At 42.7% G+C, this 18,614-nt stretch overlaps 1 protein-coding gene across 1 annotated transcript in view; it reads right to left on the reverse strand.

The window, feature by feature from the left end:
- Positions 1-18,614, reverse strand: part of nipblb (NIPBL cohesin loading factor b) — a 437,039-nt gene that overhangs the window by 283,361 nt on the left and 135,064 nt on the right. The window contains exon 14 of the mRNA XM_048594301.1: positions 12,743-12,814. Within this exon, the coding sequence (XP_048450258.1) occupies positions 12,743-12,814 (72 nt within the window). The remainder of the gene's footprint in view (positions 1-12,742; positions 12,815-18,614) is intronic.

An 18,614-nucleotide genomic window follows, 5' to 3' on the forward strand; every position in this document is an offset into this window, starting at 1 on the left:
GTCTCGGCCCGAAACATCAGCCTTCCTGCTTGGGCTGCTGTGTTCATCCAGCGCTCTACACCATGTTATCATAGGTCATTCCTTCACTGGTTATTCAGCTGTTTACACTTTACTCACTGTCTGACACTCTTGATCACCTGCAGAGACTTATTATCTGACACCCTACTCACACCAGTTATATGATCTTTGATCTCTCTGCCGATAAATTCTGTGTTCTGTGTGCTTCTCACTTCTCCTAACAAAGGTACTGCACTCTGAAAGCTTGTGATTTCAAATAAATTTGTTGGGCTATAACCTGGTGTCTTGCGACTTCCGACTTGCGACTTAATCAGGTCAAGTGTAATGTGATGCATTTAGGGAGGTCAAATGCAAGACGCAAGTATACAGTAAATGGCAGTACCCTTAGGAGCACTAGTATACAGAAGGATCTCAGGATGCAGAGTCCACATCTTCCTGAAAGTGGAAACTTAAGTGGATATGATAAAGAAGGTGGCGAGCTTGCCTTCATAACAGTTGGCCACTCATGTTGCAGCTGTATAAAACTTTAGTAGGCCACATTTGGAATATTTTGTGCAGTTCTGGTCACCACACTATAGGAAAGATGTGGAGGCTTTGGACGGGATGCAATAGAGGTTTACCAGGATGTTGCTTGGATTGAATGTATTTACTACAAGAGGTTGGACAAACTTTCACTAGAGCATCAGAGGGCAATGTGGAAGTAGCACATAAAATTATGAGAGCCATGAACAGGGTGGATAATTGGAGCAGGAAGGATGAGTCAAATGACCATGGCACCATGGTTCCGGAAGCCATTCAAGAGGGGGGAGCTAAAGGACAGATTGTAGTTGTAGGGGATTCCATCATCAGGGGGATAGACAGTATCCTTTGCAAGCAGGATAGACAGTCCCGCATGGTGTGTTGCCTGCCCAGTGCCAGGGTGCGAGACATCTCTGACCGGCTTGAGAGTTTACTAGAGAGGTAGGATCCAGTTGTTGTGGTCCACGTCGGTACCAACAACATAGGCACAACTAGGAAAAAACGACCTGTTTCAGGATTATGAAAAGCTAGGAACAAAATTAAAAAACAGGTCTTCAAGGGTCATAATCTCTGGATTGCTGCCTGAGCCACATGCAAATTGGCATAGGGAGGACAGGATCAGGGAAGTAAACATGTGGGTAAAAGAGTGGTGTGGGAAAGAGGGTTTCCTCTTCATGGGGTACTGGCATCAGTTCTGGGACAGGAGGGATCTATACCGCTGGGATGGACTCCACCCGAACAGGGCCGGGTCCAGTGTTCTGGCAAAAAGGGTAAATAGGGTGGTCAATAGGACTTTAAACTAGTAAGTAGTGGGGTGCGAAGGGAGCAGTGAGCGTACAGGGAGTAGAACAATTAATGGAAGGCAAAGCAGCAGGTTAGCAGGTGACGAGGAAGCTTCAACTCCATTGAAAATTAGGAGAAAAGTTCAAGGGAAGGAGAACTCAAGAGCTGTTAGTAATGGAGGTGATACGACTCAAAAAGAATGTGCAAAAACTGGCATAAGGGCACTTTATCTGAATGCTCGGAGCATTCGAAACAAGGTGGATGAGTTGATGGCACAAATCATGACAAATGGATATGATTTAGTGGCCATGACAGAGACATGGTTGCACGATGGTCATGACTGGGAGTTAAATATCCAGGGGTATCAAACTGTTCAGAAGGACAGACAGGAAGGTAAGGGAGGTGGTGTCGCTCTGATTTTTAAGGATGATATCAGGGCAGTAATGAGAGATGATATAGGTTCTATTGAACAAAAGGTTGAATCCATTTGGGTGGAAATTAGGAATAACAGGGAGAAGTCATAACTGATAGGTGTGGTCTGTAGGCTGCCAAATAACAAAATTGTGGTGGGGCGGGCAATAAACATGTAAAAATGGTACAGCAATTATCATGGGGGATTTTAATCTGCGTATCGATTGGTCAAACCAGGTCGGTCATGGCAGCCTTGAAGAGGGGTTCATAGAATGCATCCGCAATAATTTCCTTGAACAATATATAATGGAGCCTACAAGGGAGCAAGCTATCCTACATCTAGTCCTGTGTAATGAGACAGGAAATAATTAATGATCTCACAGTTAGGGATCCTCTCGGAAGGAGCAATCACAGTATGGTCGAATTTAAAATACAGATGGAGTGTGAGAAGGTTAAATCCAGTACCAATGTCCTGTGCTTAAACAAAGGAGACTATGATAGGATGAGGGAGGAGTTAGCTAAGGTAGAATGGGAGCAAAAACTTTATGGTGGGTCAATTGAGGAACAGTGGAGGACTTTCAAAACGATTTTTCACAGAGCTCAGCAGAAGTATATTCCAGTGATAAGGAAGAACTGTAGGAAAAGAGATAGTCAGCCATGGAAGTCTAAGGAAATAAAGGAAAGTATCAGATTGAAACAAAAAACACATACAAAAAAGCAAAGAGTAGTGGGAAACTAGTAGACTGGGAAATCTTTAAAGGCCAACAGAAAGCCACAAAAAATATTATAAAGAAAAGAAAGATAGATCATGAGAGTAAACTAGCTGAGAATATAAAAACAGGCAGCAAAAGTTTCTATAAATATGTAAATCGTAAAGGAGTGGCGAAGGTAAACATTGGCCTTCTCATCCTCAAAAGGACCAATTTAATAACTGGGAATGAGGAAATAGCCAAGACATTAAACAGTTATTTTGTCTCGGTCTTCACAGTGGAAGACACAAATACCATGCCGAAAACTGATGGCGAAAAGGTTATAGCAGGTGAGGACCTAGAAACTATTATCACTAAGGAGGCAGTGCTGGGCAAGCTAATGGGGCTAAAGGTAGACAAGTCTCCTGGCCCTGATGAAATGCATCTCAGGGTACTAAAAGAGGTGATGGAGGAAATAGCAAATGCACTAGTAATAATTTAATAAAATTCACTGTTCTCTGGGGTGGTTCCCGCAGATTGGAAAACAGCCAATGTGACGCCACTGTTTAAAAAAGGAAGTAGAATAAAAGCAGGTAACTATAGGCCAGTTAGCTTAACTTCAGTAGTGGGGAAAATGCTTGAATCTAATCATTAAGGAAGAAATAGCAAGACATCTGGATATAAATTCTCCCACTGGGAACACCCAGCATGGGTTCAAGGGTAGATCATGTTTAACTAATTTGTTGGAATGCTTGGAGGACATTACTTGCATGGTGGACAATGGGAACCTGCGGATGTGGTATGTCTGGATTTCCAGAAAGCCTTTGACAAGGTGCCACACCAAAGGCTGCTACGCAAGATAAAGTTGCACAGTATTACAGGTAATGTATTGGCATGGCTAGAGGATTGGTTGACTAGTAGAAAACAAACAGTGGGGGTAAATGGGTGTTTTTCTGGTTGGCAGTCAGTGTCTAGTGGTGTGCCTCAGGGATCAGTGTTGGGACCGCAATTATTTACAATTTACATAGATGATTTGGAGTTGGGGTCTAAGTGTGGTGTGTCAAAATTTGCAGATGACACTAAGATGAGTGGTAGAGCAAAGTGTGCAGAAGACACTGAAAGTTTGCAGAGGGATATAGATAGTCTGAGTGAGTGGGCAAAGGTCTAGCAGATGGAGTACAATGTTGATAAGTGGGAGGTCATCCATTTCGGTAGGAATAACAGCAAAATGGACTATGTTTTAAATGGTAAAAAATTGCAGCACGTTGCTGTACAGAAGGACTTGGGTGTCCTTGTGCATAAATCGGTAAAAGTAGGATTGCAGGTGCAGCAGGTAATTAAAATGGAATTTTGTCTGTCATTGCTAGAGGGATGGAGTTTAAAAACGGAGGCTATGCTGTAGCTGTATAGGGTCCTGGTGAGGCCACACCTGGAGTACTGTGCGCAGTTGTGGTCTCCTTACTTGAGAAGGGATATACTAGCACTGGAAGGGGTGCAGAGGAGATTCACTCGGTCGATTCCAGAGTTGAGAGGGTTGGATTATGAGGAGAGACTGAGTAGGCTGGGATTATACTCATTGGAATTCAGAAGAATGAGGGGAGATCTTATAGAAACGTATAAGATTATGGAGGGAATAGATAAGGTGGAGGCAGGGAGGTTGTTTCCACTAGCAGGTGAAACTAGAACTCGGGGGCATAGCCTCAAAATAAAGGGAAGCAGATGTAGGACTGAGGTCAGGAGGAACTTCTTCACCCAAAGGGTTGTGAATCTGTGGAATTCGCTGCCCAATGAAGCGGTTGAAGCTACCTCGCTGAATGTTTTTAAGGCAAGGCTAGATAAATTTTTGAACAGTAAAGGAATTAAGGGTTATGGTGAGTGGGCGGGTAAGTGGAGCTGAGTCTCCAAATGATCAGCCATGATCTTATTGAATGGTGGGGCAGGCTCGAGGGGCCAGATGGCCTACTCCTGCTCCTTGTTCTGATGTCTTTTTCCTGGGATGGAAATCTCAAATAATAGGGAATTTAGATTTAAAATGAGAGGGGGAAAGTTTAAAAGGAGATGTGCCAGGCAAGCTTTTTTTAAAAAACAGTCATAGAGTCTTACAGCACAGAGACAGGCCCTTTGGCCCAAACTGGTCCATGTCTACCAAAATGTCCATCCACACTAACCCCATTTTCCTGCACTTGGCCCATATTCTTGATAGAGACATACAAGATGATCAGAGGATTAGATAGGGTGGACAGTGGGAGCCTTTTTCCTCGGATGGTGATGGCGAGCACGAGGGGACATAGCTTTAAATTGAGGGGTGATAGATATAGGACAGATGTCAGAGGTAGGTTCTTTACTCAGAGTAGTAAGGGCGTGGAATGCCCTGCCTGCAAAAGTAGTAGACTCGCCAACTTTAAGGGCATTTAAATGGTCATTGGATAAACATATGGATGATATTGGTATGGTTTAGGTTAGATGGGCTTCAGATTGGTTTCACAGGTCGGCACAACATCGAGGGCCGAAGGGCCTGTACTGCGCTGTAATGTTCTATGTTCTATGTTCTATGACCTTAATCTGGTGCCCTCTAGTCCTCCATTCCCCACCCTGGGAAAATGACTGAGTGCATTCACCCTATCCATGCCTCTCATGACCTTGTTCACTTCTATAAGATTCCCCCGTCAATCTCCTACACTCTAAAGAAGAGTCCTAGCTTGTCCAACCTCTCTCTATAACTCGATGTCTCGAGTCCTGGCAACATTCTTGTAAATTTCTTCTGCACTCTTTCCAGTTTAATAATATCCTTCCTATAGCAAGGTGACCAAATTGAACACAATACTCCCAAGTGCAGCCTCACCAACGTCCTGTACAACTGCAACATAACTTCCCAACGTCTATACTCAATGCCCTGACTGATCAAGGCCAGTGCACCAAAAGCCTTCTTCACTGCCTTGTGTACCCGTGATTCCACTTTCAGAGAACCATGCACCTAAACTCCAAGGTCCCTCTCATCCACTACACTCCTCAAGGCCGTAACATTCACCATGAAACTCCTACCTGGATTTGACTTTCCAAAATGCAACATCTCATACTTCTATTAAACTCTATTTGCCATTTCTTGGACCACTTCTCCAGCTGATCAAGACCCTGCTGCAATTTCTGATAAGCTTCCTCACTGTTCACAATACCGCCTATTTTAGTGTCATCCGCAAACTTATTAATCATGCCTTGTACATTCTTGTCCAAATCAACAACATAGCTAACAAACCGCAACGGGCCCATCACCGACCCTAGGCACACCACCAGTCACAGTTCAACAAGCATCCTTCCACCATCAAGTCATAGCCTGTTCCTGCGCTGTATCGTTTCATGTTTTATGTTCATGACTGGCAAATAATATTTGATTTGGAGGACTGCAACAATTGCTGATCTTAAATTCATACAGTATATACGGTGCCCTTCAGTCCATCAAGTCTATAGGCAAAACTACACTAGTCCCACTTTCCAGCTCTCGTCTACAGCCTCAAATGTTATGACATTTCAAGTACTCATCCAAGTACCTTTTAGAAGGTTGAGTTTACCTGCCTCAACTACCCTCCCAGACAACACATTCCAGGCGACCGCTAATCTTCTCAAAACCCCTCAACCTTCTGCCTTTCACCTTAAAAAAAGTATGCCCCTTGTTAATGATGCAGCAAATGCTCAACATATACCAACTTCAGATAAAGATTAAAGAAGGTGAAGCAAGAAAAAAATTGAACTCGAAGTTACATGAACACCATCAAGCAACAACTAGATAAAACAGGTTGCTGAACTGCATTCATAGAAATCAAGACTAATTACTTTTTATTCATTCATGGGATATGGGCTTCACTGAATTTACTGCCTATCCTAGCTGCCTTTGAGAATGCGGTGTGAGCTGCCTTCTTGAACTGCTGCATTCCATTAGGTATAGGTAGACCTACCCTGCCAAGGAGAGGGATCCAGGGTTTTGTCCTGTCAACAGTGAAGTAACAGCATTATACTTCCAAATGAGGATTGTGGGGGGCCTGGAGTGGAACTTGCAGGTGGAGCTATTCTTTTGTATCTGCTGCCATTGTCTTTCTAGATGGCAGTGAACATCAATTTGGAAGGTGCTAAGGAAGCATAGTGAATTTCCTCAATGAATGTTATAGACAGTACACATAGCAGCAACTGTGCATTGGTTGTTGAGGGAATGAATGTTTCTGGATGTAGGGCTAATCAGGTGGGCTGCTTTATTCTTGATTGTATCAAACTTCCAAGTGTAGGTGATTCATGTTATTGGAGTTGTACTCAACCAGGCAACTAAGGGGTGTTCCGTTATACTCCAGAACTCTACCTTCCAGAGGATGTACAGGTTTTAGGGAATCAGGTGGTAAGTTACTCAACGCAGGCTCCCTTGCCTCTGACCTACTCTTGTAGCCACATTATTTATATGGTTAATCCAGTTCAGTTTCTGGTCAATGTCAAATGCCAGGAAGTTGATAGTGGGGGAATTCAGCAATAGTAGTGCCATTGGATGTCATGCAGGGACAGTTAGATTCTTGTTTGTTGGAGATGGGCATTGCCTAGCAATTGAGGCATGCATGTTACTTGCCACTTATCAGCACAAGTCTGGATATTGTCCAGGTCTAGCTGTATTTGGACATATTGACTGTTTCAGCTTCTGAGGAGTTGTGAATGGTACTGAATGTAGGAACAGAAAAAGACATAAGCCATTCACCCCATCAACTCCACTCTGCCATTGAATACAATCATAAACGATTAAACACTTCAACACCTTTTATCCATATTGCCCCCATAACCCTTTCTAATCACAGATAACCAAAAGACTTGTCAACCTGCTCTTTAAACCTACTCAAAGACTGAGCTTCCACTGTCATTGCACTCCCTCTACGGCAATATTTTTCAGGAGATACAGAGACCAAAACTGTCTAACCAAGTTTCTATAAAATTAAAGCAAGACTTCACTACTCCTATACACAATCCTCCTGTGACAAAGGCCAAAATTCCATTAGCTATCCTAAGAGCTTCTTGATAGTGTATGTTAGTCTTCAGCAACATTTGACAAGGACAACCTTTATACATTTTCCAACCTCTCACCATTTACAGAATACACTGTACATCTGTGTCTCTTATTAAGCTGGCTAACCTCTCTTTTTAACATTGTGCAATCATCAGCAAGTATTTCCATTTCTGACCTTATGATGGGAGGGTCGGTCATGAAGAAGCAGCTGAAGATGGCTGGGCCTGGTAAAGTACCTAGAGGAACTCGTGTAAAGACATCCCAGACCTGAAACATTTGATGCCCAACAATCACAATGATCTTCATTTTGGCCAGGTATGATTTGCTGCCACACTTAGTCAAATACAGCATTGATGTCAAAGGCGGTCACTCTCACTTCATGAGTTCAGCTCTTTTGTCCATGTTTCAATCAAGGCTATAAAGACTTTAGGAGCTTAGTGGCCCTAGTGGAACTCAAACTGGAATGTTGTCAGGGCTCACAAGCTTTCCAGTATCCAATACCTGAAGCCATCTCTTGATATCAAGGGGTCATAACATTGCTGGCACCAAAACGATTTGTGGAGCCTCACCCTCCAGTTCTTTTTTAAACTGTCCACCACTATTCACAACTGGATGTGGAAGGGGTGCAGAGTTTACAGCTGATCCATCGTCTGTGGAATTGCTTAGCTCCATTAGTTACTGCACATGCTGTCTGGCACGCAAATAGTCCCTTGTTGTAGCTTCACCAAGTTGACACATTTACAGGTATCCCCAGAGCTCCTTTCAGCAAATCTTCCTGTAGTATTCAATGAACCAGGGCTCTTTTTTTAAAAAAAATTCAGGGAGGTAGTGGCACAGCAGTAATGTCACTGGACTAGCAATCTAGAACGCAGGATAAATTTCCAGGGGCATGGATTCAAATCACACCTTGGTAGATGGTTAAATTTGAATTTATATAATCTGGAATGGTGAAATGTAATCATTGTAGATGGTCATAAAAATGTATCCGGTTCATTAATGTCCTTTATGTAAAAGGATCTGCCATCCCTACCTTACACGTGACTAAACTCACAGCAATGTTGTTAATTCTTAAATGATCTCTGGACAATTAAGGATCGGCATTAATGCAGCCCTAGCCAGGAATGACCACATCCCATGAACAAGTAACGACAATTTATGGGATGCAGACATCATTGGCAGGGCCAGTATTTATTGCTCATTCCAAGATGCTCTGCAAAAGGAGCTGCCTTCTTTTTTGAAGTGCTACAATACACTTGATGGAGGTGGACTCAATACCATCAGGGAGGGACTTCCAGAGACAAGGACGTAACAGCAAAATATTTTCCGGTCAGGAGGGTGAGTGTCTTGGAAGGGAAGAGAAGGTTCGTGGTGTTCTCATAAATTTGCTGCCCTTGTCCTTCGAGAAGGAAGTGATCATGGGTTTACAAGGTGCTGTCTAAGGAGCCTTGGTGAATTTCCGCAGTGCAACTTCTACATGATGCATGCTGTTGCCACTGAATGCCAGTGGTAAAGGGAGTGAATATTTGTGGATGTGGTGCCAATCAAGCAGGCTGCTTTGTGCTGGATGGTATCAAGGTTCGAGTGTTGTTGGAGCTGCATTCATCCAAACTAGACAGGAGTAGTCCATCACACTCCTGACTTAAAAAGAGCAACATCCCATCCAACTTGCCTTGAATCCCATGGGATCTTATTGTTTTGGACCAACATTTCATGTAGGACTTTATCAAAGGTCTTATTGAGGTCCATGGAATCCACATCAACTGCACTACACTACAGTCACCGTTTCAAAAAATTCTTAAATTAGTTAGACAGGATCTCCCTCCAAAAATCTATGCTGACTATCCCTGATCAATCTCTGCCTTATCAAGTGTTGATTAATTCTGTCCTTCAATTTTTTCCAATAATTTCCCTACCACTGACATCCATCAGACAAGTGTATAATCACCTGACCTAACACTTCTGGCCTTAAGACCATAAAACATAGGAGCAGAAATTAGGCCATTTGGCCTATCGCCTCTGCTCTGCCATTCAATCATGGCTGATCAGTTTCTCAACCCCCTTCTCCCAGTAACTTTCAGTCCCCTTAACAATCAAGAACCTATCTACCGCCGTCTTAAATATACTCAACGACCTGGCCTTCACTGCCTTCTGTGACAAAGAATTCCAAAGATTCACCACTCCCTGAGTGAAGACTCCTCATCTTGCTTCTAAAAGGTCTAAAAGGTATAGACCCACAAGTCCTCAAATGCTCCTCATATGTTAAGCTTTTCATTCCTGGGATCATTCTTGTGAACCTCTTCTGGACCAACTCCAGGGCCAGTACATCCTTCCTGAGATATGGGGCCCAAAATTGCTCACAATATTCTAAACGCAGTCTGACCAGAGTCTTATAAAGGCTCTGAAGTACAGCCCTGCTTATATATTTTAGTCCTCTCGAAATAAGTGCCAACATTGTATCTGCCTTCATAGCGACCGAATTAACGTGCCAGTTAACCTTCAGAGAGTCTTGGACGAGAACTCCCAAGTCCATTTGCACCTCAGATTTTCAAGTATTCCCCCCCACCATTTAGAAAACTGTCTATGCTCCTGTTCTTCCTACCAAAGTGCATGACCTCTCACTTTCCCACATTGCATTCTCTTCTTGAACAAAGGAACCACATTAGCTATGTTCCAGTCATCTGGCACTTCACCTGTGGCCAGTGAAGGCTCGATCTGATCGAAACCCCATTTAGCACAGTAATAGTGTCATAGTACAATAGACCCACTGAAAAGACTTTTCCACAAGCACCGTGCAGTGGTCACTCTTACTGTGACTGTGGCAGACAGATTGGAGAGGAGGAGGTCAAGTATATTTTTCCCTCATCAGTTCCTTCACCAGCTGCCACAGGCACAATCTAGCAGCAACGTCTTTTAGGACTTGATAGTTCAGTAGTAATAGTGCTGCCAAGCCATACTTGATGGGTATTGAAATCCCCCACTGAATATGTTCTGCACCTTACTACCTGGCGCTTCCTCCAAATTCGCTCACTGCTTCCTCCAGTATCAAATGCAACTTAAAGCCGCCACTCATCTCATCATGCCCATGCAACAAAATCCATTTCAGCCTAATCACATCTTCCAGCTCATGATTATCCACCTGTTAGTTACTGCAGGTCAAGTGTGATTAGTGTTTCTACCTCCACCACCGTTTCAGACTACAAAGGATTGTAATAGTTGCCAATGCAACCATGGTCAAGCATGCGTGGGGAGCTGGGCCTCATGCATCCTTGTTCTGCCTCTTTCACGAACAGGGATGACTTTTCTCCAATTGCTAGCCCCATTTTTGGCCTTTCCCCAAAATTTGGGAGCTTGAGGGAGTTGATCTGTAATGCCCATGTTTCTTGAGCCCTGCTGAGACTGTACCTACGTTACACAGAAATTCAACAAGGCTGTGCAGAGCCACTTGGTCAAGGAACAACAAAATATGTTAGCCATCCCATAACAAAATGAGGGTGTGACAGGCTATTTACAGGGCTGTCCAATTTAGTTTGGAATCAATGACAAACTCCATTAACATCCAAGGAGTTTGCCATTGACCATAAACTGAACAGCCAAACAAATACTGTGGCTACAAGAGCAGTTAGGGTTTTGCTTAGGATTGGAATACTTCAGCAAGTAACTTGCTCCTGACACACCAAAGCCAGTGCACCATTTACAAAGCCCAGGTGAGAAGTGTGATTGAATACGCCTCACTAGCCTTAATGAGTGCAGCTCCAACACCACTCAAGAAACTTGACACCATCCAGGACAATGCAGCCTGCTTAATGGGCATCATCACATTTTATTATTGTCACATGTACCTAAGTACAGCAAAAAGTACAGGCAGGTCATACCATAAAAAATACATAAGGGTAATAGAACAGAATTCAGAAAGCCAAAAACGGGGATTAAAGCTGTTCGTGAATCTCTTCATTCATGGATACAAATTTTCGTATCTTCTGCCTGACTGAAGAAGGTGGAAGGGATCTTTAATTATGTTGGTTGTCTCCCTGAGGCAGCGGGAAGTATAGATGGAGTCAATAGATGAAAGGCTGGTTTGTTAGATGGACTGGGTTATGTCCATGACACTCTACTTTCTTGCGGTCTTGGAAGTAGCAGGCGCCAAACCACGCCATGATGCATCCAGATAGAACATTTTCTGTGATGTGTCTATAAAATTTGTAAGTGTCCTTATGGACGTGCCGAATTTCCTTAACCTCCTGAGGAAGTAGAGACGCTGTTGTGCTTTCTTGACCATCATATCAACATGAGTGGACTAGGGCAGATTGTTGGCTATTATCACTTGCAGGAGCTTGACACAAATCAACCATCTCCACCTCAGCAACTTTCTCACCTGCCTCCCGCAGCATTCTCGGATCGGTCCCACCAGGTCCTGGGGACTTGTCTACCTGAATGCTTTTCAAAACACCCTTTTATATGTAGACGTGCTCTAGAATATCAACTGATCCCTCCCAAGACTCCCCATTCACATGTCCTCCTCCTCTGGGAATATCAATGCAACGTATTCATTAAGGATTTCATCCACTTCTGCTGGCTCCATGCGTAAATTCCCTCCTTTGTCTGAGATTTTTTTTAAAAAATTCATTCATGGGATGAGGGCATCACTTTTAGATAGCATTTATTGCCCATCCCTAATTGCAGTTCAGAGTCAACCACATTGCTGTGGGTCTGCAGTCACATGTAGGCCAGGCCAGACCAGGCAAGGATGGCAGTTTCCCTCCCTAAAGGACATTAGTGAACCAGATGGGTTTTTCTGACAATTGGCAACGGATTCATGGCCATCATTAGATTCTTAATTCCAGATTTTTTTTTATTCCACCATCTGCCGTGGTGGGATTCGAACCCAGAATGTTATCTTGGTCTCTGGATTAACAGTCTAAAGAAAACTACCACTAGGTCATTGCCTCCCTTACTACCTACCCTCTCCCTAGCTACCCGATTTGTTCCTTATATATGGAATACAACCCCAGAGTGATTGCACCTGTCCTATTCCTGAACTCTACCCACATGGGCTCTCTAAATGAGCCCTCACTGCAGCTGTGATATTCTCCCTCATCGGTAATGTGACTCTCCCACCTCTTGCATCCCTCTTCAGAGTCATGCAACATGGAAACCTATCTGGCCTGAAAATTTAAATCCCAGAGTGTTAAGTTGCAAGTCTTGTCCCCCTCTCAAACAACATTGTTACAGCATTTTAAAAGCCCAAAGTAGTTAAACACCATGTCTGGCATGCTTGAGACTTTGGACTTACCTTCAGGAGTAAGTTTAGGCTCATATGCTTTCCTCTTCTTTTGTTTTTCTCTTTTTCTCATCTTTTTGGCAACTGTAAATAAGAATTGAATGAAGTCTCATACTTTGTAAAATTAATACATTTTGATTTAGTCAGTGACAGTCAAGATTGCTATAACAAATGGCAAAAAAAAAATCAAATGAAAACGCAGGATTGTAGGTACAAGCAGAACATGAAATGGTCAGAAACAGTGTACATAGCAAGCAAAGCACACAAATATCACAGCACAAAAATATAAACCATTCTTAGTCAGAAGGTATACTGTATAAACAGACCTCTTAAAATCAGGCATTATTCATAGCACTTTACCCATACTTATATGCTACTAGGTCATCCTGCTTTTGAAACATCCAAATTTAATATTTATAAACACCTTTGAAAAGAGGAAGATACTCAAGGCTTAAATACTTTGAAACTTGTGCCTGCCACTGTTGTGACCCACATGGTACAAGTTCAAGCCTTCTCAGGTTCACTGGCATCCCAATGGTCGAAACGACATTTTTCTTAAAATTATATAGCACAAAGTTATAATTTGGTTCATCATGCCCAGCCTAGCTTTAGTTACCTAAATGGTTCCTTTTAACTGCTCCTTCCCGGCAGCCTGAAAAATATATTTGGCACGCCACCTATTGAATAATGATATCAACCAGAGATGCGACAAAACCATCCCGAGACATGGAATCAATATTTGCTTTCTCTGCACACAGTTCCTCAATCTCTTTGAAAAGATACTGAACGTTTGTTTAAAAGATGAATCCATAAGAAATTACTAAGCTGTGGTTATTTTCAGTATCAGATGAACATACAGAAATTCCTTTAAGCATGGATAAATTTGCCATAGAAGGAATGCAGAAGGTCACCAAACTAATGATTCTGCATTGTCCTGAGTTTAGAATAATTAGAGTTGATCTCAAGGAAGCTTACAAAATTCTGACAGCTAGACAAGGTAGATGCAGAAACAACATTTTATCTTAGTTAATGGAGGGGTGCCCCAGAACCAGAAGAATCAAACTAAGGGGAGTACAAGGCAACTGTAGCTGACAAGGGACACTGGAAACAACATAAAAGCAAAAGAAACAGCACAAAATGTGGTGAAGATTAATGTGAAACCAAAGGATTGGGAAGCCATTAAAAACCAGCAGACGGTAACTATATTTTTTAAAAAAAGGGTGGGGGGGGTGGAATAATGAAATATGAAGACAAGCTGATTAGTAATATAAAAGATTATATAGTAATATAAAACTGGCTGTCCAATAGAAGACAGAGGGTGGTAGTAGATGGAAAGTACTCAGCCTGGAGCTCGGTCACCAGTGGTGTTCGACAGGAATCTGTTCTGGGACCTCTGCTCTGTGATCTTTATAAATGACTTGGATGAGGAAGTGGAAGGGTGGGTTAGTAAGTTTGCCAATGACACAAAGGTTGGAGGAGGTGGGGACAGCGTGGAGGGCTATTGTAGGTTGCAGCATTGACAGACGCAGAGTTGGGCAAAGAAGTGGCAGATGGAATTCAACCTAGAAAAAAAGTGTGAAGAGATTCATTTTGGAAGGTTGAATTTGAATGCAGAATACAGGGTTAATGGCAGGATTCTTGGCAGTGTGCAGTAACAGAGGGATCTTGAGGTCCACGTCCACAGATTCCTCAAAGTTGCTAACCAAGTTGATAGGGTTGTAAAGAAGGCATATGGTGTGTTGGCTTTCATTGGCAGGGGAATTGAATTTAAGAGCGAGAGGTTATGCTGCAGCTCTATAAAACTCTGTTCAGACCACACTTGGAATATTGTGTTCAGTTCTGGTCACATCATTATAGAAAAGACGTGGAAGCTTTAGAGAGGGTGCGGAGGAGATTTACCAGGATGCTGCCTGGACTGGAGGGCAAGTCTTATGAGGAAATGTTGACAGAGCCAGGGCTTTTTTCATTGGAGCGAGAAGGATGAGAGGTGACTTGATAAAGGTGTACAAGGTGTACAAGAGGCATAGATAGAGTGGATAGTCAGAGACTTTTTCCCAGGGCGGAAATGACTATTACGAGGGGGCATAATTTTAAGGTGATTGGAGGAAGGTATACGGGAGATGTCAGAGGTAGGTTCTTTGCACAGATAGTGATGGGCTTGTGGAATGCGCTGCCGGCTGTGGTAGTGGAGTCAGATACTTTAGAGACTTTTAAGCGATAGGCACATGGAGGATTGTAAAATGTAGGGTATGCAGGGTAGATTGATCTTCGTAGGATAATAGGTCAGCACAACATCGTGGGCCTGTGCTGTACTGTTCTATGTTTTATTACTGCAAGACTTTTTTTTTTTTTTAAGACATACAAAAGGTAAGAGAGAGGCAAGAGTGCACACTGAACCACTGGAAACTGAGGCTGGATGAGTAGCAATGGGGCACAAGAAAATTGCAGAGGAACTGAACAGGTAGTTTTCATTGTAGAAGACACCAGCAGCATACCTGAACTTTGAGAGTCAGGAGGCAGAGCTGTGTGTAGTGGCCATTACTCAAGGTGGTGGTGCTAGGAAAGAAGAAAGGTCTGAAGGTGGATAAATCACCCAGACTAGATGAACTACACCCCAGAGTTCTGAAGGAGATAGCAGAGGACATTGTAGAGGCATTGGTGGTGATCCTTCCAGAATCACTGGTGGCAGGGAGGGTCCCAGAAGACTGAAAAATAGGTAACGTAACACTGCTGTTTAAAAAGGGAGTGAGGCAGAAGACAGATAAACTATAGGCTGGTTAGCCTGACCACCGTCTTTGGAGTCCACAGTTGAGGGGGAGATTGCAGTGCACTTCAAAGTGCACAGTAAAATAGGGTGGAGGCATTATGGCTTCAGCAAGATGTAATCCATTTGGATTTCCAGAAAGCCTTTGACAAGGTACTGCATAGGGGGCTGCTAATTAAGAGCCCACGGTGTTAGGTACTGGCACAGATAGGAGGATTGAGTAGCAGAATGCAGCGAGTGGGGATAACGGGGTCTTTTACATAATGACATAGAAACATAGAAGATAGGAGCAGGAAGACGCCATTCAGCCCTTTAAGCCTGCTCCACCATTCTTCATAATCATGGCTGATCTTCCAACTCAATTGCCTAATTCTGTTTTCTCCACATAACCTTCAATTCCATTTTCCCTAAGTGGACTAGTTGCCTCTTGAATACATTCAATGTTTTGGCATCAACTACTTCCTGTGGTAATGAATTTCACAGGCTCACCACTCTTTGGGTGAAGAAATGTCTCTTCATCTCCATCCTAAAATTGTCTACCCCGAAACTTCATATTGTGACCCCTGGTTCTAGGCACATCCACCATCGTGAACATCCTCCCTGCAGGTACCATGTTCAGTCCTGTTAGAATTTTGTAAGTTTCTATGAGATCCCCTCTCATCCATGTGACTTTAGCAATAACAATCCTAACCTAGTCCATCTCTCCTCATACGTCAGGCCTGCCATCATCGGAATCAGCCTGGTAAACCTTGGCTGTACTTTCGAGAGCAAAAGCATCCTTCCTCAGAAAAGGAGGTCAAAACTGCACACAATATTCTAGGTGTGGTCTCACCAAGGCCCTGCACAACTGCAACAACACATCCCTGCTCCTGTACTCTAAACCTCTCGCAATGAAGGCCAACATAAAAAGGTCAGGGAAAGATGTCACAGAACAAGTTAAAAGGTTATGGCAGTGCTTGTAAAGAGAAACAGATCACAGAAGCACAGGAGGCGGCCATTCAGTCCATCATGTCTACACCAGAGTTGTTGTTAACAGTAGGTCTTTTCCTGACCCTTACTTTTCTTCCACTTGCTTCACTCCAACCTCTTCAAATTGCATCAAACAAACATTTCCAGCTTTCTTCAGTTCTGAAGTAGTCTTATCGTGCCAGTTTATTACCAGACCGACTCCTGGGATGTCAGGACTGACATACATGAAGAGGCAGATTGGCTAGGACTATATTAGCTTAGAAGAATGAGGGGAAATCTTAGTAATCTATAAAATTCTAACAGGATGGACGGAGTAGATGCAGAAAAGATGTTTTCAATGATTAGGGAGTCCAGAACCAGGGGTCACAGTCTAAGGATGGGGAGGGTAGGCCACTTAGGACCGAGATGAGGAGCTAGCATTCTGACACCACCTTTGCCAAAACCAAAGTCAGCACATTATACAGGCAAGAGCACTGTCCACAACACCCCCTAACAGAATTGATGGCAGGTCTGTACCTTTTCAGTTCTTGCTTACATATCCTTGTGTCAGCAAATTTAGCAACCATACTGGAGTTTCCTTTACTTAAACCATTCATACAATTTCTAAAATGTGGAGACTCCAGCACTGATTCTTGTGGTAGACCATTCATTATAGCTTGCTGTTGTAAGAAACCATATATTTTTCATATATGGAACAATAAACTGTAATACAGTTGGACTGCTAGAATTGGAACACCAGAAGCATACCATAACTTGAAAATCAAATGCTGCATTTATTGATTAGCTGTGTGATAGAATGTTGCTTTTTGTAGCAGTAAGAGGGAGAATCAAGTTGAGTGGCAGCAAGATCTTTAAGTTAAAGACATTCAGCACTGATTAAGCTACAGAGTATTAAAAAGTTGCAAGTGCCCAGAGCAACAGAGGAAAAACAGACATCCATTTTGGGTGGGAAAAGGCAGAAAAAATAAGAAACCTTAAAAGAAAGAATTTGTGCACGAGAAAGACCCAAGTTCACTTGATCAAAGAATGAATGCCTTTATCCTCCAGACAACAGTGAGGCATCACTGCTAAAATCAAAAGGACCAAGAGAAAATAACTTTTCACCTCATGATCTGGACTTCTGATCCTCAGAAATTTGGTTACCCTGTCAATTCTTTTTCCAGCCATAGCATGCATGTTAAACCTTTTGTCTGTCAATTGTGTTGTGTGTGTGTATATAGTTTGGGTTTTGAAGGGGTATAATGTAAATTGCACAGATTAGAAAATCTTTCACTGCTCTAAAGTGGTATGATGTCTTAAACGGTTATTTTCGTGTGTGAATTGCTTTTGTCCTTAGTAGCAGTCAAGTCGCCAAATTGGCCATTTTGGTGGCCTCAGTCAGATACTATACATTTATACATAGTGTGACGACTTGTGCAACAGTGGATCACGATTATTGGTGTCCTCTTCCCAGTTAACTCATGACTCCAACCAAATGCTTACTGGCAGTTTGTCAAGCTCCAAGGTGGTAGGCTCGAGAAGCTAAGCTGGAATTTTCCACAATAACCTGCAAATGTAGCACCTTATAAAATGCCTTTAATAACATTGGAGCAGAGAAGGTTGGGTGTGGTGGCTTGATAGAAGTGTAGATGATTATGAGGAGCATGAACAAAATAAATAGGAAGCAGCTGCTCCCATTAGTTGAAGGGTCAATAACATGGGAGCATGATTTGAAAGTAAAAGTCAGGTGTTTTACTGGGGGGTCTGGAATGCAGTGCCTGGGAGGTAGTTGAGGTAGGAAAGCACAACCTATAAAAAAAGTGCTCGGATGAACACTTGAACTGTCATAAAATTCAAGGCTTTGGGCCTCATGCTGCAAAGTGCAATTTACTATAAGTAATTGTAAATTGTTGGCAACACAGGCTTGATGGGACAAAATCCCTCTTCTACACTATACGATTCTATAACATTCTAACAACTTCCCTGTGCCAGATGTTAAGCTAATTGGCCTATATTTTCCTACCCCACCTCCCTTTTTGAATAAAGGATCTACATTCACAACTCCATCAGTTTCTATTTATGCATTTGTTTATCTTATTTCAAATAATTTTGCATTGAGATGAAATTGCTTTAAATTTTACACTTATTTTTCACTAATTTGTCTTCATTCAC

The sequence above is a fragment of the Rhincodon typus genome, chromosome 3 (genome assembly GCF_021869965.1).
Source record: "Rhincodon typus isolate 14 chromosome 3, sRhiTyp1.1, whole genome shotgun sequence".
Classification (NCBI taxonomy): domain Eukaryota; kingdom Metazoa; phylum Chordata; class Chondrichthyes; order Orectolobiformes; family Rhincodontidae; genus Rhincodon; species Rhincodon typus.